Genomic DNA, 17,260 nt, shown 5'->3' on the forward strand with positions numbered 1-17,260 from the left:
CCGCGATTTCGTCCGCGTGGAATTTAGTTTTCCACAAATCCCTCAGGAACCATGGATTTTTCGGGATAAAAAGTAGCCTATGTGTTCATCCATGCTACAATATATCTCAATACCAAATTTCAGCTAATTTGGTTCAGTAGTCGATGCGTGAAAACAAACATTCATATCATCAAATCTATTTCCATTATAAATTTCAGCCAAATTGCTTCAGTAGTAGCGGCGTTAAAGAGTAACAAACATCCAAACATCCGTACAAAGTTACGCGTTTATAATATTAGTAGGATTAGTAGGATATTTTAAATAGGTAAAGTTTGGAGTTTGTGCGGTTGTTGTTAGGGTAATCTCTGGATCTACGTAACAGATTTTGAAAATTCTTTACCAATAGAAAGTCACCCACGTTATTCATGAATGTCTTATGCTATATTTTAATTTTTAACCCAATACCCCCATGGCAATGGTAATAGCCACACGAGTAAACTCGCGAGGATTATTTTCTAGTAATTCCTTATATTAAAATTTGCTTTCCGCACAAAGTAGTTGAGATGAGACACTATTGTCTGACTTAACATATCAAAATCGCTTTAATAACAGCTTCCTTAAAATAAATGAACTTGATCGAACTTAATGGAGGTTTTCCCTACCAATGAATGAATAAACATTAAACATTTCTATTAGCATCGCATAGCATTTCTATTTTAAACTTAACTAGTATTTTCATTAAAGATTTTAGTCCACAGAAACTTTATAATTCAATACATGTCGAGGTGGAAGTAAAAGTGCCTTTCTGTACCTATCAATACAACTGCAGACACGTTGTCCAAATTATATTAAACAACTAGCAGACGCTCGGCATAGTTCCCGTTCTTGTGAGAATATGGGGACAAAATATAGCCTATGACACTTACAAATAACGTGGCTTTCTAGTGGTAAAATTTTCCAAATCGATTCAGTAGATCCAGAGATTTGAAATTTTTTGATTTTATTTTTATATAAAATTTTGATCACTTCAATATTCCTGATAAACTGAAAAACTGCTGAATTATTGGTATATTATTAACAATTTCTACCCCTTTCTGGCGACCTTTTAAATACCTACATATATAATAAACTAGCTGATGCCGCGGGGTTTCACCCGCGTGGTTCCCGTTCCCGTAAGAATACGGGGATAATATAAGGCCTATAGCCTTCCTCAATAAATGGGCTATCTAACACTGAAATAATTTTTCAAATCAGACCAACAGTTCCTAAGATTAGCGCGTTCAGTCAAACAAACAAACTCCTCAGCTTTATAATATTAGTATAGATTGATTATTATGTTTACTGTCCGTGCCCAGGTGATGTATTTTTAATGGTTTGTTAACAAGTTAAATACCTAGTGGTCGTGAAGCAAATATGCTCATTTAATTACCTCGTAACAAAGTGACCGACGTAACCCAGTTGCCTAATGAATTTGAAACCAAGATTAAACCTTTTCTTACAAACTTGCTTATGTATCTAGACATAACTCTTTATTATATTCATATTGTAACCATACCAACAGTCTGTCAGTGCTTCTGTTATGCCCTCATCTCTAGATCATTATGCTGCAGTTATCATAAAGAGCATACAGAATATGCAGTATCAGAAAAAAACCATATTAATTCAAAAATCAACTCCAATTTTAGCTGTTGACAGAAATCAATCTTATCCCATTTTATACAATTCGTTTCACTCTTGAAAGTTTGCCGCGATTTACGATAATAATAAGTATCATGAACGTCTAGGCGACTGTCATTGTACCAATCTGAAAAACGCTTTAGTGATAGTATTTCTATAAGTTTAGGTTTATTTTACCCGCCCTTTCAAAAATTTACTAATATTTAATAATCATGTATCTATATGAACGCAACCACATATTCATGTATACATAATATATACGTTGTAGATACTCATCATCAAAAAATATTAGATTAAGATTATATTATTTTACGTTACCAAAAAAATGTATATGAAATTATATACTATTTACGAGTAGTATATATTCATCGTCAAAAAATATTATATTACTTGTACATATGTTTTCTGTGATTAAGATTATATCGATGTACCAAAAAAATGTATATTTAAATGTGAAATGTTACCTGAAACCAGTAGTAGTACAGTACAATGTTCAAGTGACCATCGGCGTATCCTATTATTAACAACCCATATTCGGCTCAGTATTGAGCACGAGTCTCCTCTCAGAATGAGAGGGGTTAAGCCAATAGTCCACCACGCTGGCCCAATACGGATTGGCAGACTTCACACACGAAGAGAATTAAGACAATTCTCAGGTATGTAGGTTTCCTCACGATGTTTTTTTCTTTACCGTTTGTGACAAGTGATATTTCTTAAATTGCACATTACTAAAAAGTTGGAGGTGCGTGCACCGGGACGGATTCGAACCTACGCCCTCCAAATCGACAGAGGTCATATCCACTGGGCTATCACGTCTCTGCCTATCTACATAAAAGAAAACTCAACGTGATCTAAGCTTGAAGTGGATCTACAGCATTACATATAACTAGTTTAAAATTTGTTTTTTTTTCCTACTAAATGATATCCAATATTACCTGTATCATACCTAACGACAATAATAATTGTTTAAATTGATATATTATTATAATTTGCAACCTACTGAGACATAAGTTGTCTTCGAGACAAGATTGATGACTAAACCTGTTATATACTTTGTGAGGTTATGTTTGTCAAATGGTTAATACGATCAACTATGAAGAATTCCCAGATTCGTCTCTTGGTTTAGTTTATATTAGAGTTAAACAAGAAAATCCCGATATATCGGATCGTAGAAGAAGAATCGACGTGCGACTTGGCTACATGGGTAGATTAGGAATTTATATTTTTTATTGTGGTAGTTTTCGGCCGTGGCTAGTTACCACCCTACCGGCATGCAAGCATGCAAGGGCTAAATTGTCATCTAATATAAAAAATATGCGTAGCATAATAAAATTAGATATTTTTCAAACCGGAAAACAGCCGAAAAATGTTTCAAGTCGATCATTATATATTTTATTTAATATAACTTCTTTTAAAGTAGCGTACACATGAGTGTGTGTATTGGTCATGTAGTATTTTCGTAGAAAATAATGCTATGCACTTAAATCGATTTCAAATAATAAAATGAAAGTTTGTTAAAAAAAATTGTTTTCTGCATTTTGGTCATCAAGCGACAATTTTTTTAAGGCCTCGAACGTATGCTCGTAATTAAGAGTGGGCCAGTTGTCAGACTAATTAGACTGATGATAGTCATGAGTCTAATTAGTCTGACTTGACTGATAAAAACAAGACCAATCCTTTTACTTGTCTATTTTATTGTATAGGTACCTATACATTGAACTTACAAAAAAATACCGGTCAAAAGAAACTCGTTCAAATGACCGCAATAAGTTCTCTCCGTATTATCATCCGTTATTGAACGGGATTCGAGCAAATAATTAATAATGACTAACCGCGAAATTTATTGTGGCAACATACTTTCGCCATAGGAAAATTTTACTTTATATTACATAAGCAAACTGTTATTGAGAATGAGTTGTGCCTTGTTGGTTCTGTGGTTAGCCTATGACGAATGGCTACGAATGACGAGGGTTCGAATCCTACGGCATACGAAACGCTTCTTTAAAGAAAATACATTTTAACGGCCTCTGTGACGAAGTGGATTTACAAGACGGAGGTTCTGGGTTCGATCCCCAGGTGGGCTGATTTAGGTTTTCTTAATTGGTCCAGCGTACCTACCGCCAAGCGATTTGGCGTTCCGATACGATGTCATGTAGAAACTGAAAGGGGTGTGGATTTTCATTCTCCTCCTAATAAGTTAGCCCATTACCATCATAGATTGTATCATCACTTACCATCAGGTAGGATTGTAGTCAAGGGTTAATTTGTAAAGAATAAAAAAATCCAGGAAAACTCTTAGACCGGAGTTGGTAGATAGCTGTTACACCCTCGGGGAGCACATTGGGTTGGTCCCCATCATTATACTTAATCTAATTAGACGTTAATATATATATATATATATATATATATATATATACAGCTATCTACCAACTCCGGTCTAAGAGTTTTCCTGGATTTTTTTATTCTTTACAAATTAACCCTTGACTACAATCCTACCTGATGGTAAGTGATGATACAATCTATGATGGTAATGGGCTAACTTATTAGGAGGAGAATGAAAATCCACACCCCTTTCAGTTTTTATATATACCTACTTGTTTATTTTGTACAATACAGCTTCCTAGCTTACTTGGTATATCGTCAAAAATAAACGATGGACCCTTTATCATCAGCGTTTATGATCAAGGTTAAAGCTGGACTGGCTTAAATCATTTAGACGACAAAGATAAGATCAAGGAAAACCATTTTCATGCATTTCTTGATTAAAATAAATGATTCAGCGTTTTCCCATAGATAAATAAAACATTTTTTCAAGGAAAAAAGCAAGGCCCTCAAATTTACTAGTACACCTATCTGCAAAATATGCATTCAAGTAATGAAACCACTATCTAGTAATAAAGCTTGAGACTTGTGTAATCTCTTTCTTTTATAGGCTTCTCTTTACTCTCTCTACTCTTTACAAGAGAGGATACAAGAGAGGAGATAATATGAAGCTTAGACCCTCACGTCTATTTCTTTAAGAGCGTATTCGATTTGCAATTCCGGCATTACATACATATTTGCAACTTTAAATTTGCAGAATTTTACGGCATTTTCGGCAGTCAGATCGACGAATAACGAAACTTTTGACTTGTGTGCACTTCTTCCCTATTCCTACCTCTACCCTACCCTATCCCTATCCTACCCTACCCCTACCCTACCTCTAGCGTAGATGTATCTGCAACTAAGCTTAAAAATAACTTCAACTATAATAATAATTATTAACCTTAAATATAATAATTATATTTTCTATAGGGTTAAAACAATTTTTACGTTAGATTAAATTAGGCAAGTACTTAATATTTTATCTCAAATTCATGGGTATTTATCCGCGACTATAGGAATTAGGTAGCAAATTTTTAATCTGCAAATAAAAAAAAGCGAAAAAGGAGCTTTTACTGTAGTAAAGATTTACTCGCGGATGAAGTCGAGCGCGTCCAAATCAAATCAAATCAAATCATTTATTTGCTTTAATTTATTTTTCAGGCAGAAATGTATACATAATACTGAAATTCCGAGTACAAATCAGACAAAAAAATTGACTTTATATACCTAGTTGGAAAAGTGCTACTTAACTAAAGAAAGCCCTATATCGCGTCAATATTAAAATTACGATTATTCTAAGTTCTCTTAATAGATTAAGATTTTATAAGTAGATGCATACATAATTAATAAGGTTATAAGTAAACGGAGTTTATGTAGTTTAATTTTAAACCGCAATAAATTATTATTTAATTATAAAATTAAAAATTAACTATTTTAATATTCGGTGGCTTATTCATCATTATTTCTTGTTAGTTAAATCGAGACTATGCGGTCATTTAACCGGTGTAAAAATAGTACTTGAACCGGTAAAAATAAAAGCTGGACCTAAACGTATCACATGGGATATCTTTAGCAAACTGGTTAATGTAGGAATTTTACATATTAAACTGGTTAAAGTTATCATCAGTTTCGGTTCGGTGGATAACTTTCTGACGACCTTTCTTATTATATATAAGCCGACGCCCTGCGGTTTCACCCGCGTAGCTACCCCTGGGAATACGGTAATAAAATATAGCATATGTCATTTACGAGTTCCGTGACTTTCTATTGGTAAAGGAATTTTCAAAATTGGTTTGTAGACCCAGTAGTTACCCCAAGATATCATCCGCGCACTCGCGTAGTTTCTATTTCCGTGGGGATACAGGAATAAGATATAGCTTAAGATACTCACAAGTAACGTGACTTTCTATTGGTAAAGGAATTTTTAAAATTGGTTTAGTAGATCCAGTAATTATCCCACGGTATCATCCGCGTACTCGCGTAGTTCCCATTTCCGTGGGAATACGGGAATAAAATATAGCTTATGACATTCGCAAGTAACTACTAACACTTTTGGTAAAGGAATTATCACAATTGGTTCTGTAGACTACACAAAAATGTAAGCTCACAATCACAAACTTTACTTTTTAACTTTAATATCAGTATAAATTGCGTAATTTTGAGGCTTCTGAATTCCATTTTATCGAACTACAGATTTAACAATATATTTAAAAAAAAACAAAGCCCATAATATACTCGTAAAAGCCTTCCCCGTCCCATGCAGAGGGTAAATAGCGCCAGCGTTTTGGGCATCTTGTCTACGGTGGGCTTATATTCCTATAATATAATATAAAAAAATGTTTTATTTACTTTTAAATTCATTATGTTGTGCATATTTTATAAGTTACATTTTATGTTAAATTACCATAAGCCACATAAAAAATATATTCGAAATCCTACTAAAAATATTTTTAACTTGAGGGTAATTTTAACGTTCGTCATTTCGTTTTCGTCTATTGTAATTAAAAACAAAAAACTCACCGAAAATCTTCAAATTAATCAAAGCCATGTTGAGTTGAATTAACTTTTCCGTGCACTAATATTTTCCCAGCAAAGCTACGTCGTCACTTTACACTGAGGACATTCTTGATGTTTCCAATGTAGGGTCTACCCGTGGACAATTTGCAGGCAAGAGTGTGCGAACTGCGAACTGCGATACGAAGGCAGTGGACTAACGCTGTGCTAGACGATGTTGATACTACGGCAACATACAGCGTATTGTTGCTTCCGATGTTATGCGTATAGAATCGACACCAGTTTTAGTAGGTATTTTATATATTGTAATGGAAACATGAGTGTGTCACGGCGGTCAAGCCTGTACTAATATCATACTTTTAGATTACATACTACCTACTTTCATTATTACATACTGAGAAAAATCACATCAATGCAAAAGTTCTACTAATAGATATGTCACGTGCCTACAAAATCACCGCAAAAAGTGTACCGAATTTAGCTAGTGTTATGTTTATATAGTTTTTACAGTTCTTGAACACACAACTTGCCATTGTAGACAATATTTAGGTAGGTATTATTTGTTTATATAGCTTTCGTTGTTTACTTAGCGACTAAATCAAATTAAGACAATTAGCTACTTTTGTCCGCCTCAGTTTCGACACGCTAGTGACATGTCTATAGCATAAAATCTTTGCATCAATGTATAATTATAACTATCTATTTCAATCTTTTATATAGATTTTAACTCTGAATTAACACGTTAATCATGACTACCTGATTACTCACCTTCACCACATCTTTGGTAACAATGTATGGGAAAAAATTGTCTTTCACTCGGGTGACTCCGATTCGATTGGATTCCAATCTATACTAATATAATAAATATGTAATCTATGGAGCTTCTGTGATGATGTAGTCGGAAGGTGATAGCTTCCGACTACATTATCACTGTACTTCTTAGAAAAGTAATCAAGATAAAGCCATCGTATTTGGGCTTTTTTATTTTGGTTACTCGGTGCTACATGTTAGCAAAAGCATGTAGACAAAGTAGCATTTCCCATACCTTTTATTACGCTAACGCTAAATCGGCCACGGCCGAAGCCTCTTATCAGCCAGACCTTGACTAATTAAGAAAAACCGGCTCAGCGGGGTTCGAACCCAGGACCTCCGTCTTGTAAATCCACCGCGCACACCACTGCGCCACGGAGGCCGTCAAACCTACCGAAGTACTTAGATATTATCGATTTTTCCGCACCATGGGTTTTCCTAATTATCTTTTTTTTAAACTACTTCTATATAAAATTCCTGTCCTGACTTCTATTCCCGGCTCGGATTAATTAAGAATTTTAAATTATCCGAATAGGCTCAGGTCTGATCAGATGGTATGTTGACCGGTACGATACAGAGTAGTCAAAGGAATGGGTTGAATAAACTGAGTCTGTAGGCATGTGGCCGATTCTCTTTCTACAAGCGTTAACGCTTCGAAAATTAAACAATGTATGGCAATGACATTCACTATCGTCAGGTCACGTGGTCAGGTTGTAGATGGGAACTGTCATTCCCATACATTTTGTTAGCTTTCGAAGCGTTATCGTTTGTAGAACGAGTATCGACGTGCCACATGGGTAAAGCCCTTGTACTAATCTGCTACTAACTAGAACTTATTTATCTATAGGTACATAGAATGAAACTTTAACAGGTCCAATTCTGTACATTGAAGATATTTGAAAATTTTAGTTAGAGAACTTTTTAATCGACACTGATTCGATCTTTTTGTCCGTCTGTCTGTCTGTCCGTGTTTTTGTTGAACGGGCATCACATTGAAACTACTGAACAAATTAAAATGAAATTTGGCACTATTTTTGGTGCAAAAATATAATCAGTAGGGGGTTGAAAGTTTGTATGGAAAATCGTCCATTTTCAACCGACTTAAAAAGAAGAGGAGGTTGAATTCGAGCCTATGTTTTTAAACTTACGGTTATAAAAAAATGCGTATTATTCATGAAAAAAAATTACGAAATGTAAGGTGATTTAAGAATTTTGAAAATTCAACCCTTAAAGTGGTGAAATAGGGGTTACATTGATTTCCACGCGGACGAAGTAGCGGGCGTCCGTTAGTAATTGTATATGTATCTAGATTTTATACTTTTTGAAAACTTTTTTACTTAATCACAAGTTACAATTAATATAATTTATAACGTTATTATTAATTATTAAATTGCAGTAGATACTTTTAATTATCTACTTCACTCACATGTACATAAACATTTCTACCAATTAAAGTTCATCATACCTACATCCAAGATGTTAGGAATCTGTGAACTAGGAATGTGTTTAAAGCTTACTTTCCAATTTAAAAAAAAACTTTCACTAAGTAAGTACCTATTAAGAATTTACTATGATAGTGGTTATATATTTATAAGGAAAATTTCACTTGCTTTTAAAACATACACAGGTACGAAAGTTGAGTAATGGAGGAAAATTATTCACTTGAGGGGTTTCACAGAGCTGTTACGAGTAGGTGATAATTATATGATTTATCTCTATGGTATGAACTCATAATATCTACGTATTACGAAAAATGTTTAACTGGATACGTGTACAAGTTTTTAAAATGATAGTACTCTTCAGTTTCATGAATTTCGACGGCCTCCGTGACGCAGTGGTATTACAAGACGGAGGTCTTGGGTTCGATCCCCGGCGGGACTGATTGAGGTTTTCTTAATTGGCCCAGATCTGGCTGGTGGGAGGCTTTGGCCGTGGCTAGTTACCACCCTACCGAAAAAGACGTACCGCCAAGCGATTTAGCGTTCCGGTACGATGTCGTGTAGAAACCGAAAGGGTAACAAGTTAGCCCGCTTCCATCTTAGACTGCATCATCACTTACCATCAGGTGAGATTGTAGTCAAGGGCTAACTTGTAAAGAATAAAAAATAAAAAATTACAGAACAGTTTTTCTTTTTAACTAACTTCAAAAAAAGGAGGAGGTTCTCTATTAGACGCGTATGTTTTTTTTTAATGTTTGTTACCTCAGAACTTCGTCATTCCCTAACCAATTTTAATTTGAAAGACTATAGTTCCAGATTGGTCCCATTTAATTTTCATGAAAATCGGTTCAGCAATTTTGTGTTAAAATGGAAATAACGAAATTGCCCGTACTGTGGCGCTTTCGTTACTTATGCTAGGACGCACTAGAAACAGAAAAATAAAATCTTTTTAACAAAAAAATTTAACCGACTTCTTCTTGTAATGTGACTCATCACTCAGCATCACGTGTCCACACCATGCCAACCTGTTCATCATCATCATCATATCAGCCGATGGACGTCCACTGCAGAACATAGGTCTTTTGTAGGGACTTCCAAACATCACGATACTGAGCCTTCTGCATCGCCATTCCAACACTTTGAGACCCCAACGTCCATCGGCTCTTCGAACTATGTGCCCCGCCCATTGCCACTTCAGCTTCGCAACTCGTTAAGCTATGTCGGTGACTTTAGTTCTTCTGCGGACCTCCTCATTTCTAATTCGATCATGCAGTGATATACTCCTAACATAGCTCGTTCCATCGCCCGCTGTGAGACTCTGAGCCTTCTTATGAGGCCCATAGTCTCGGAACCATAGGTCATCATTGGCAACACGCACTATTTGAAGACTTTTGTCTTAAGGCAGTGAGGAATTTTCGGACGAAAAGATGTCGCGAAGTTTTCTGAATGCAGCCCAGCCGAGTTGGATTCGGCGGTTCACCTCTCTCTCTAAATTGGACCTACCTAACTGGATCATATGTCCTAGATATATATGCATTCGTCTACAATTTCGAGCCACCCTGTCAACTCCTCAACTTTTTCATTTGCTTAAACAGAAAGACTAATCGTCGTATTTATAGATTTATTATAAGTAGAAACAAAAAAGGTATTAGATAGGTATAATAGATTGTTGTAGATGCAAAAAAAGAAAAAAAAAAAACTTCATTAATAATAATCTTAGGATCATTCAAAAATAGATTTAGAAGGTCGATGGCTTGTTAGTTGGTTTTTATGGTTCCTCAACAAGTAGCCCTTAGCTTCACTATTGCCTACTAGAAAAAGTTAGACCCACGTAATACGTAATTCACCAAAGTATGGTCTGTGGCACAGTATTCAATAGTCTGTGGTGTGGTCGACAAAGATGTAAGCTGAGTCTCAATTGTTCAACGGTAAAGCGGTCGGACTCATCACCGAGGGGTGGTGGTTCAATCCCAGCACCGATGTACTGAGTGCTCACTCTCCCTTTTAGTTTGAGGGCAATAGGAATATTGGTCATATCTAAAAGATATGGCAAAAAGTTCATCTTTGAAAAAAAAGTCGTAAAACATTAAATACACTGTAAAGTGTAGGTATAAGTGTAAAGTGGATATGACATTTTTTCTTATTATCCCTTAGTTGACGTTGGATAGATCTTTAAAAAATAATGTGGGTTTTTTAAACACTATTCTTCGATTTATGGACCCTTCTATTCTGTAACGATATTTTTACAACTCGCTAGTGGGAGTTTTGAATTTACCTCTGTCTCTCTCTGTCTAACACGATACTATAGAATAAGAAAGATAGCGGTAAATTCGAAAATCGCACTTGCGAGTTATACAAAACATCGTTAGGGAATAGCCGTGCTGTTTGTGAAATTAGCACTTTAAACTATAAAAGTGCAAATTTTTGTTAAGGTCAATCCAACGCCTAATCTAATGAGTTATAAGGAAAAATACCACAGCTAAATCGGAATTAAAATTTAAAGAGTGTATTTGGTGACGAAACGCAGAATCCTGCACTACACATAGCCGAACACGCACTTGGCTGGTTTTTAGGGTTCCGTAGTCCACAAGAAACCCTTCAGTTTCATCATGTCGGTCTGTCTAGCCGTCCGTCCGTCCGTCCGCGGTTTATCGCAGTTACTATTACTACTAGAAAGCTGTAATTTAGTATGAGTATGAACATTAAAAATGTGAACAAAGTCGTAGAATAAAATATAAAAAAAAAATTAGGGTATGCACGTGTAAAGTGGGGATGCTTTTATTTTACTCGTTTATTTCATAGTGTGTATCGTTGGATATGTCTTTGAAAAATAAAAGGGGTAAGCTATTCTATCAACATTTTTCGATTTAGGGATCCGTTTGTAAAATATTAAGTTTTTGATTTCCGTTTGTAATTGGTACTCGAAAGTTGCATACTAATTCCGTAGTTGTCAGTAAGATAACTCAGAGTCCGTAAAAACAAGAAAGCTGAAATTTGGTATGGGTTTGAGTATATTAATTAAGTCTATAAAGTGGTAAAAAGAAAATTTTAAAAACAAAAGTTTGGGGTCCTACCCTAAATCCAAGGTGAGGATTAATTTTATATCGTCTATCCCTTAATGGTATTGTTACGGAGAACCCTATTGCTAGAGTCATAGGATTCATAATCGCTCGCCCTTATCGGGTTGTTTACCATTTTAGATGAGCCATAACGACCTTAGTTTAGTCACCACTCACCAGGTGTTCAATTCCAAATCCTCGAACCCTAGTTCGTAACAGTATTTTGTGCAATACATAAAGGATTAAAGTGCTAAGTTAATCTACGGAACCTTGCACTGCGCGTGGCCCGACACGCACTTAACCGATTTTTTTATAATCATGTCAATCATTTTTGTGCTGATCGCCAACGGTCATGTCCATAGCCAAATCTAAAAATATTCCATATAAAAATACATAGTAAAAAACGTTTTTGAAAATCTATATGTAATGTTTTTTTGTTCCGTAATAATGATAAGGTTTTATCTAGAAGGAAAGACAAGCCGTTTATCTATCTGCGATTATTATCTTCTTGTATTTATTTTCGATAATACATATAACAAAACTATAGTTATTTCATAACTAGCGGAAGACTGCGACTTTTTCTCAAACCACTTACGTTCCAACTTATGCAGCTGCCACACACTGCACGAGTAGCTTGGGAAGTAACGTGGAGAGAGAGCAGGGAAGTTGTGTGACCTCGTTAACTCATCCTGCGCGAACATTCGTGGAAATATTTTACGAATATTCGCGCGAGTATTTTCGAGAGTATAGCAGTATGTGGCTAGGCAGGGCAATATCGCAGCAGCGCGAGGAACAGCACAAGGAGCATTAGTGTTGCGACCGGGTTAAGTAAATAGAACATAAAGCATACCGCAAGAAAATCGATTACTTAATTTATCTTTTGTTTAGCCTCTTCTTAGACTTAGATTTAGCTCAATGGCTAAGTAGCTACCCAGGGGCTAGGCGGTGAAATGCCCCGGGACTATCACTCTCAAATCCCTACCAGAAAATCGCGATCGAACTGAACATAGGAGTAAAAGCTTGAGTAACTTAACACTTTTGTGTATTCGTTAAGACGGGTATGTATTTAGTACTATTTTGCGAGACGCTGGGTGCTGGCGGCTCGAGATAGTTTTGTTTGGAAGTCCATGCAAGAGGCCTATGTCCAGCAGTGGACGTCCATCGGCTGTTAATGATGATGATGATGATGACGATGATTGTATTTTTACTTGATAAAACCTAATCGGTGTAGATGGTGTGGCCCCAGCCCCATTTTATTATTTGCAACATGGCCCTTGGTTACCTAGCTACGCCACTGGTTTAGCTTTACGCTTAAGGGGCCGGGATCAGATCCCAGATTTCAAGGGTTCGATTCCCCGGCCGTTGGACTACCCACTTTTGAGTCAAATTACAATTCCTTTATTTAAAGGGGAAAGAAAGAGATTGTAGGCACTAGATAGATAGGATGTACCTTAGACCCACTATGCGGCTTGACCCAATGCGGATTGGCGAACTTACGGTTTCCACTCATCGATTTAATATCATCATATCAATATCATCATATCATATCATAATATCATCATTAGTTATGATTCCACATCACGTTAGGCTGTGGGCATCTGTAAACTGTAACAAGGTGGAGCCCTGACACAGTATGCCGATTCTCAGGGGAGATGCCCTTAGAAAGTCGTTCCGCCCATCTACTCTGCGTCTGTCTTCAGGCCCCATCAGGCGATGCTTCTGCGCTCGCTAAAATCCCCTGGTAACGCCCATAGAGTTACATTGAGTAAAGAAGTGACGCTGCTGAGGTCCCATTATGGAGCTGGTACTTACACAATCAGAAAAAAAACCTATACATGTAGACAAATATATGTGTGGATAAAAATAAATACTTCCTCCGAATTTCGCACCGATTTACTATCGAAATCGATAATTTGTTATTTGTCTGTATTCAAACCATACATGGTCCAAAACCTCAGGCTAATTATATTTACTATTGGACTTGTACCCAAAGACCTTAAACTTAACCGGAGTGGTCGCGTGGATTACAGGGGTCCACCCATACAAAATGGAAAATATCTGATAAACGGTTAGCCTTAGCTTAATGCACTTCTAGGTAATTTCAAATGAACGTTTGAGAGACACGTCCAGAGTCACATAAGCCAGTTACCGATAATTGTGTCACAGGAGCTCCGCAAATAGGTAGTCCACGCGACCACGACGTCAGTATTTTTGACAAATCGATTATTTTTGTTATTATTCGTTTTATGAATTATTGTAAGTACTTAAATCTTTTAATAATAATAATTTAAACTATTTTTATTGTGGCAAGCTGTTTGTAATTATTTCAAACATGAATTTTTCCAAATATAAGTGGGTAGTCGAAAACTTGCACAGTTTGAGCCAATTTTTTTATTAGACTGATGAGGAAATTAATGTTTTTAAAGCTGAATAATCATTTTGAATGATAAATGCGCTAAAGTTATTCGGGTAAAAGCAAAAAATCCTAGGTAAGGGATCAGACAAAATCTTTGAAACTTATATGAAGACTCAGCGCAGTCTCCGCCACTACATGTCACTCAACTGACACGAAGAAACTGACTAACTTACATCGCAGAGGATTCATTATATACAAAAACATCTACCTTCAGAAAAGTAGCTTCTAATATTTTTTCTTGATTTTCTGAATTTGAGTGTAGACTGTATTTCTGGCCGACCTGTTTTGTGGCATAAATGGAAAATAAGAGAATTACAAGTCTTAAGCGAGAAAGCTTAAGACGCGTTTTAGTAGGTCCCTGCGAAATCGTCTTATGAGAGTTCTATTGCATTTTGATAAAAATCTTGTTTCTTGGTTGTGAGACATCTAAGCAATTAACTGTTGCTTAGATGTCTCACTTGCTTTGCAATTATCTTATAAATTTCTATAAAAGCCACAAAACAGGTCGGCCAGAAAATTACATCGGAAAATAGCGTAGTATACGGGATAGAGGGTGAGGGATAGGAAATACATTGTAGGGTCTAATTTCGTATATATCATTTGTTGAATCAACAAATGATATATACGAAATTATTACATACAATTATATTATAATGTTAAGTAAATACATAGCTACATAATAATGTGTTTTTAAATTACGTTATAAAATAGTGTTTTCAGTGTTTATACTACCTAATTAAGTTACTTAAAGTGATCACATATTCTGGTTTGACTAAAAGATTTTGATGCATTAGCAATGATGACATTTTCAATGTAATTTAACATTTGCAGTGCGTCTTCACTTTGACTCAAAGAAGCTACATAGCGTCTTAAATCGTTTACTGCTGATAACGCCTGCGTGTTTGACAAAATCGGAGTTGACCCATCTTCGTCTTCTGCATCATCACTAAGGGTCTCTTTTTGAGTATCATTCACATCTTCAATAAGATCTTCAATTGATTTAATTTCGTACGGTGCTACATTATCATCAATGGAAGAATATCCAGGAAAACCTTGCAATATCACAGGTTCTTCTTCCTCTTGCATCACGGCATCAAACCCGATATTTCTGAAACCTGCTTTCTTGAAACAGTTTTGTATGGTTTCAGGCTTAATTGATTCCCATGCCGCTGCAATGTTTTGAATCGCATCATGCACAGTTAAGGGTCGTTTGCTATCAGGGTCTTCCATTTCTTTAAGATATCGGTGTATTAGTCTTGTCCTATAACCTTGTTTAAGGACCTTTATGATGCCCTGATCCATCGGTTGTAGTTTGCTTGTCGCATTCGGAGGCAAATAAACTAGCTTTATATTCTGTAGTTTAACACTTTTAGGGTGAGCGGGGCATCTGTCAACGAATAGAATTATGCGTCTACATTTAGTCTGAAAGTGATCATCTAGAGATTTTAACCACTGGATGAAACGAAGGCCGGTCATCCAAGCTCGGGATTGTCCATCATATGTTACAGGGATCGATCTTACGTTTTTGAAGCAACGTGGATTTTTCTCCTTACCGATCACCAGCAAACTTAACTTTTCTGACCCATCAGAATTGGCACAAGCCAGGACAGTTAGTCTTTCTTTACTTGCTTTGCCATCATGACAAGTTTCTCCCGTCAAAACATAGGATTGATCTGGCATCAATCTATAAAATAAACCGAACTCGTCTGCGTTAAAAATGTTTCGCGGATCGTAATTTTGCAACAATTCGGAAAGCGTTGTCATCCATGTATCAACATCTTGTGGCACTGTCTCCGATTCGCCACTAATTTGACGGTACACAATGCCGTGACGATTTTTAAAACGGTCTATCCAGCCATTTGAAGCGTTAAAATCAGTAAAATGTAAGCTTTCAGCAATTTCACGCGCTTTCTCGCATATTATGGGACCATTTACAGGCAGCTTTACAGCTCGTGCTTGATGAAGCCATTCCACTAGAACTTTCTCTAATTTATCAAACTTTCCTACCTTTTGTTTTTTTCTCTGCACACCTCCCAAACTGTATTTTTCTTTAATTTCTTCTTTATTCTTTAAAATGGTACGTAACGTAGAGACTGGCAACTTAAGTTCAGCAGCTAACTGTGTTTGATTTTTGGTTTGTGATTTTTCATCAAAAACTTTCAATATGTTAATTTTTTCTTGAAGTGACAACGCTTTTCGTTTAATTGCAGACATTTTGCATAAAACAATTACAACAAAGATCAACAATGACACAACGCGACGGCAGTGGTGCGCGGTGCAGTGCGTAATAATTTAATAAACGTGTAGGCGTATTATACGGGAAGACGAATCGTATTAATCGTTAAGCAATGTATGAAAACATGTCACAAGTTGTAGGGACTGGCGTAATATGACGTAATAAGCGAGAAATCGTTTTATGCGTGATCGTATTATGCGGGTTCTACTGTACGTATACAACATAAACCCATACGAGCCTTAATAACAGCAACCCTAACAGCCATATACGCAACATCGACCTATGTTGTGACCCGTTGAGGCCCGTTGTGATGGCCTGAAGAGTTAAGAGTTAAAAGTAAAAGCACAATAAATTCGTCCACAGGGTGCAACAATTGTAAGGTCTTTGTTCTCAAATTCACCAACAAAAAAGTCTGTCGTTTTTTGAGGGGGACGAGGTAAACTCACACATCGAAAATATTTAACACCATTAAATATTCTGTGTCCATACACTACTACACTACACACAACTATAAATTTGACTCGAAATACACGCGTATTTTTTACACAGCTACAAACACATCACTTAGACTATCCACAGATTAAATCCATAGAATATTCGATTACTTGATCGTTTTTTGCTGTTCCGTCAAAAGAATCGATTATTTTTAGAAATTGTTTTTATTACAAATTTCATAAAACTAAGGTAGAAATACTTACAAATAAAACATTACTGCATCTTTTACTAAATTATAAGTTTTAGGCCGTTTTTTATGCCATTCAACTAC

At 36.0% G+C, this 17,260-nt stretch overlaps 2 protein-coding genes across 3 annotated transcripts in view; both read right to left on the reverse strand.

The window, feature by feature from the left end:
* The window catches only part of LOC112045360 (sialin), a 34,767-nt gene that overhangs the window by 16,881 nt on the left and 626 nt on the right, over positions 1-17,260 (reverse strand). The window contains exon 1 of one of the 2 annotated variants that reach the window (XM_024081510.2): positions 6,541-6,868. The exons of the other annotated variant lie outside the window; for it this stretch is intronic. Coding sequence (XP_023937278.1) covers positions 6,541-6,568 — 28 coding nt within the window. The 5' untranslated portion in view covers positions 6,569-6,868. Of the gene's footprint in view, positions 1-6,540; positions 6,869-17,260 lie in introns of those variants that run through there. 2 annotated transcript variants of the gene reach the window in all.
* Positions 14,932-16,979, reverse strand: LOC112045362 (tigger transposable element-derived protein 4). Its single transcript, XM_024081513.2, has one exon. It carries the CDS (start codon positions 16,470-16,472, stop codon positions 15,000-15,002), a length of 1,473 nt encoding a protein of 490 aa, XP_023937281.1. The 5' UTR covers positions 16,473-16,979; the 3' UTR covers positions 14,932-14,999.

The sequence above is a fragment of the Bicyclus anynana genome, chromosome 19 (assembly GCF_947172395.1).
Source record: "Bicyclus anynana chromosome 19, ilBicAnyn1.1, whole genome shotgun sequence".
Lineage (NCBI taxonomy): Eukaryota > Metazoa > Arthropoda > Insecta > Lepidoptera > Nymphalidae > Bicyclus > Bicyclus anynana.

Coding starts and splice junctions, on each gene's coding strand:
- LOC112045362 (XM_024081513.2), bottom strand. CDS start 16,472: ATGTCTGCAATTAAACGAAAAGCGTTGTCACTTCAAGAAAAAATTAAC.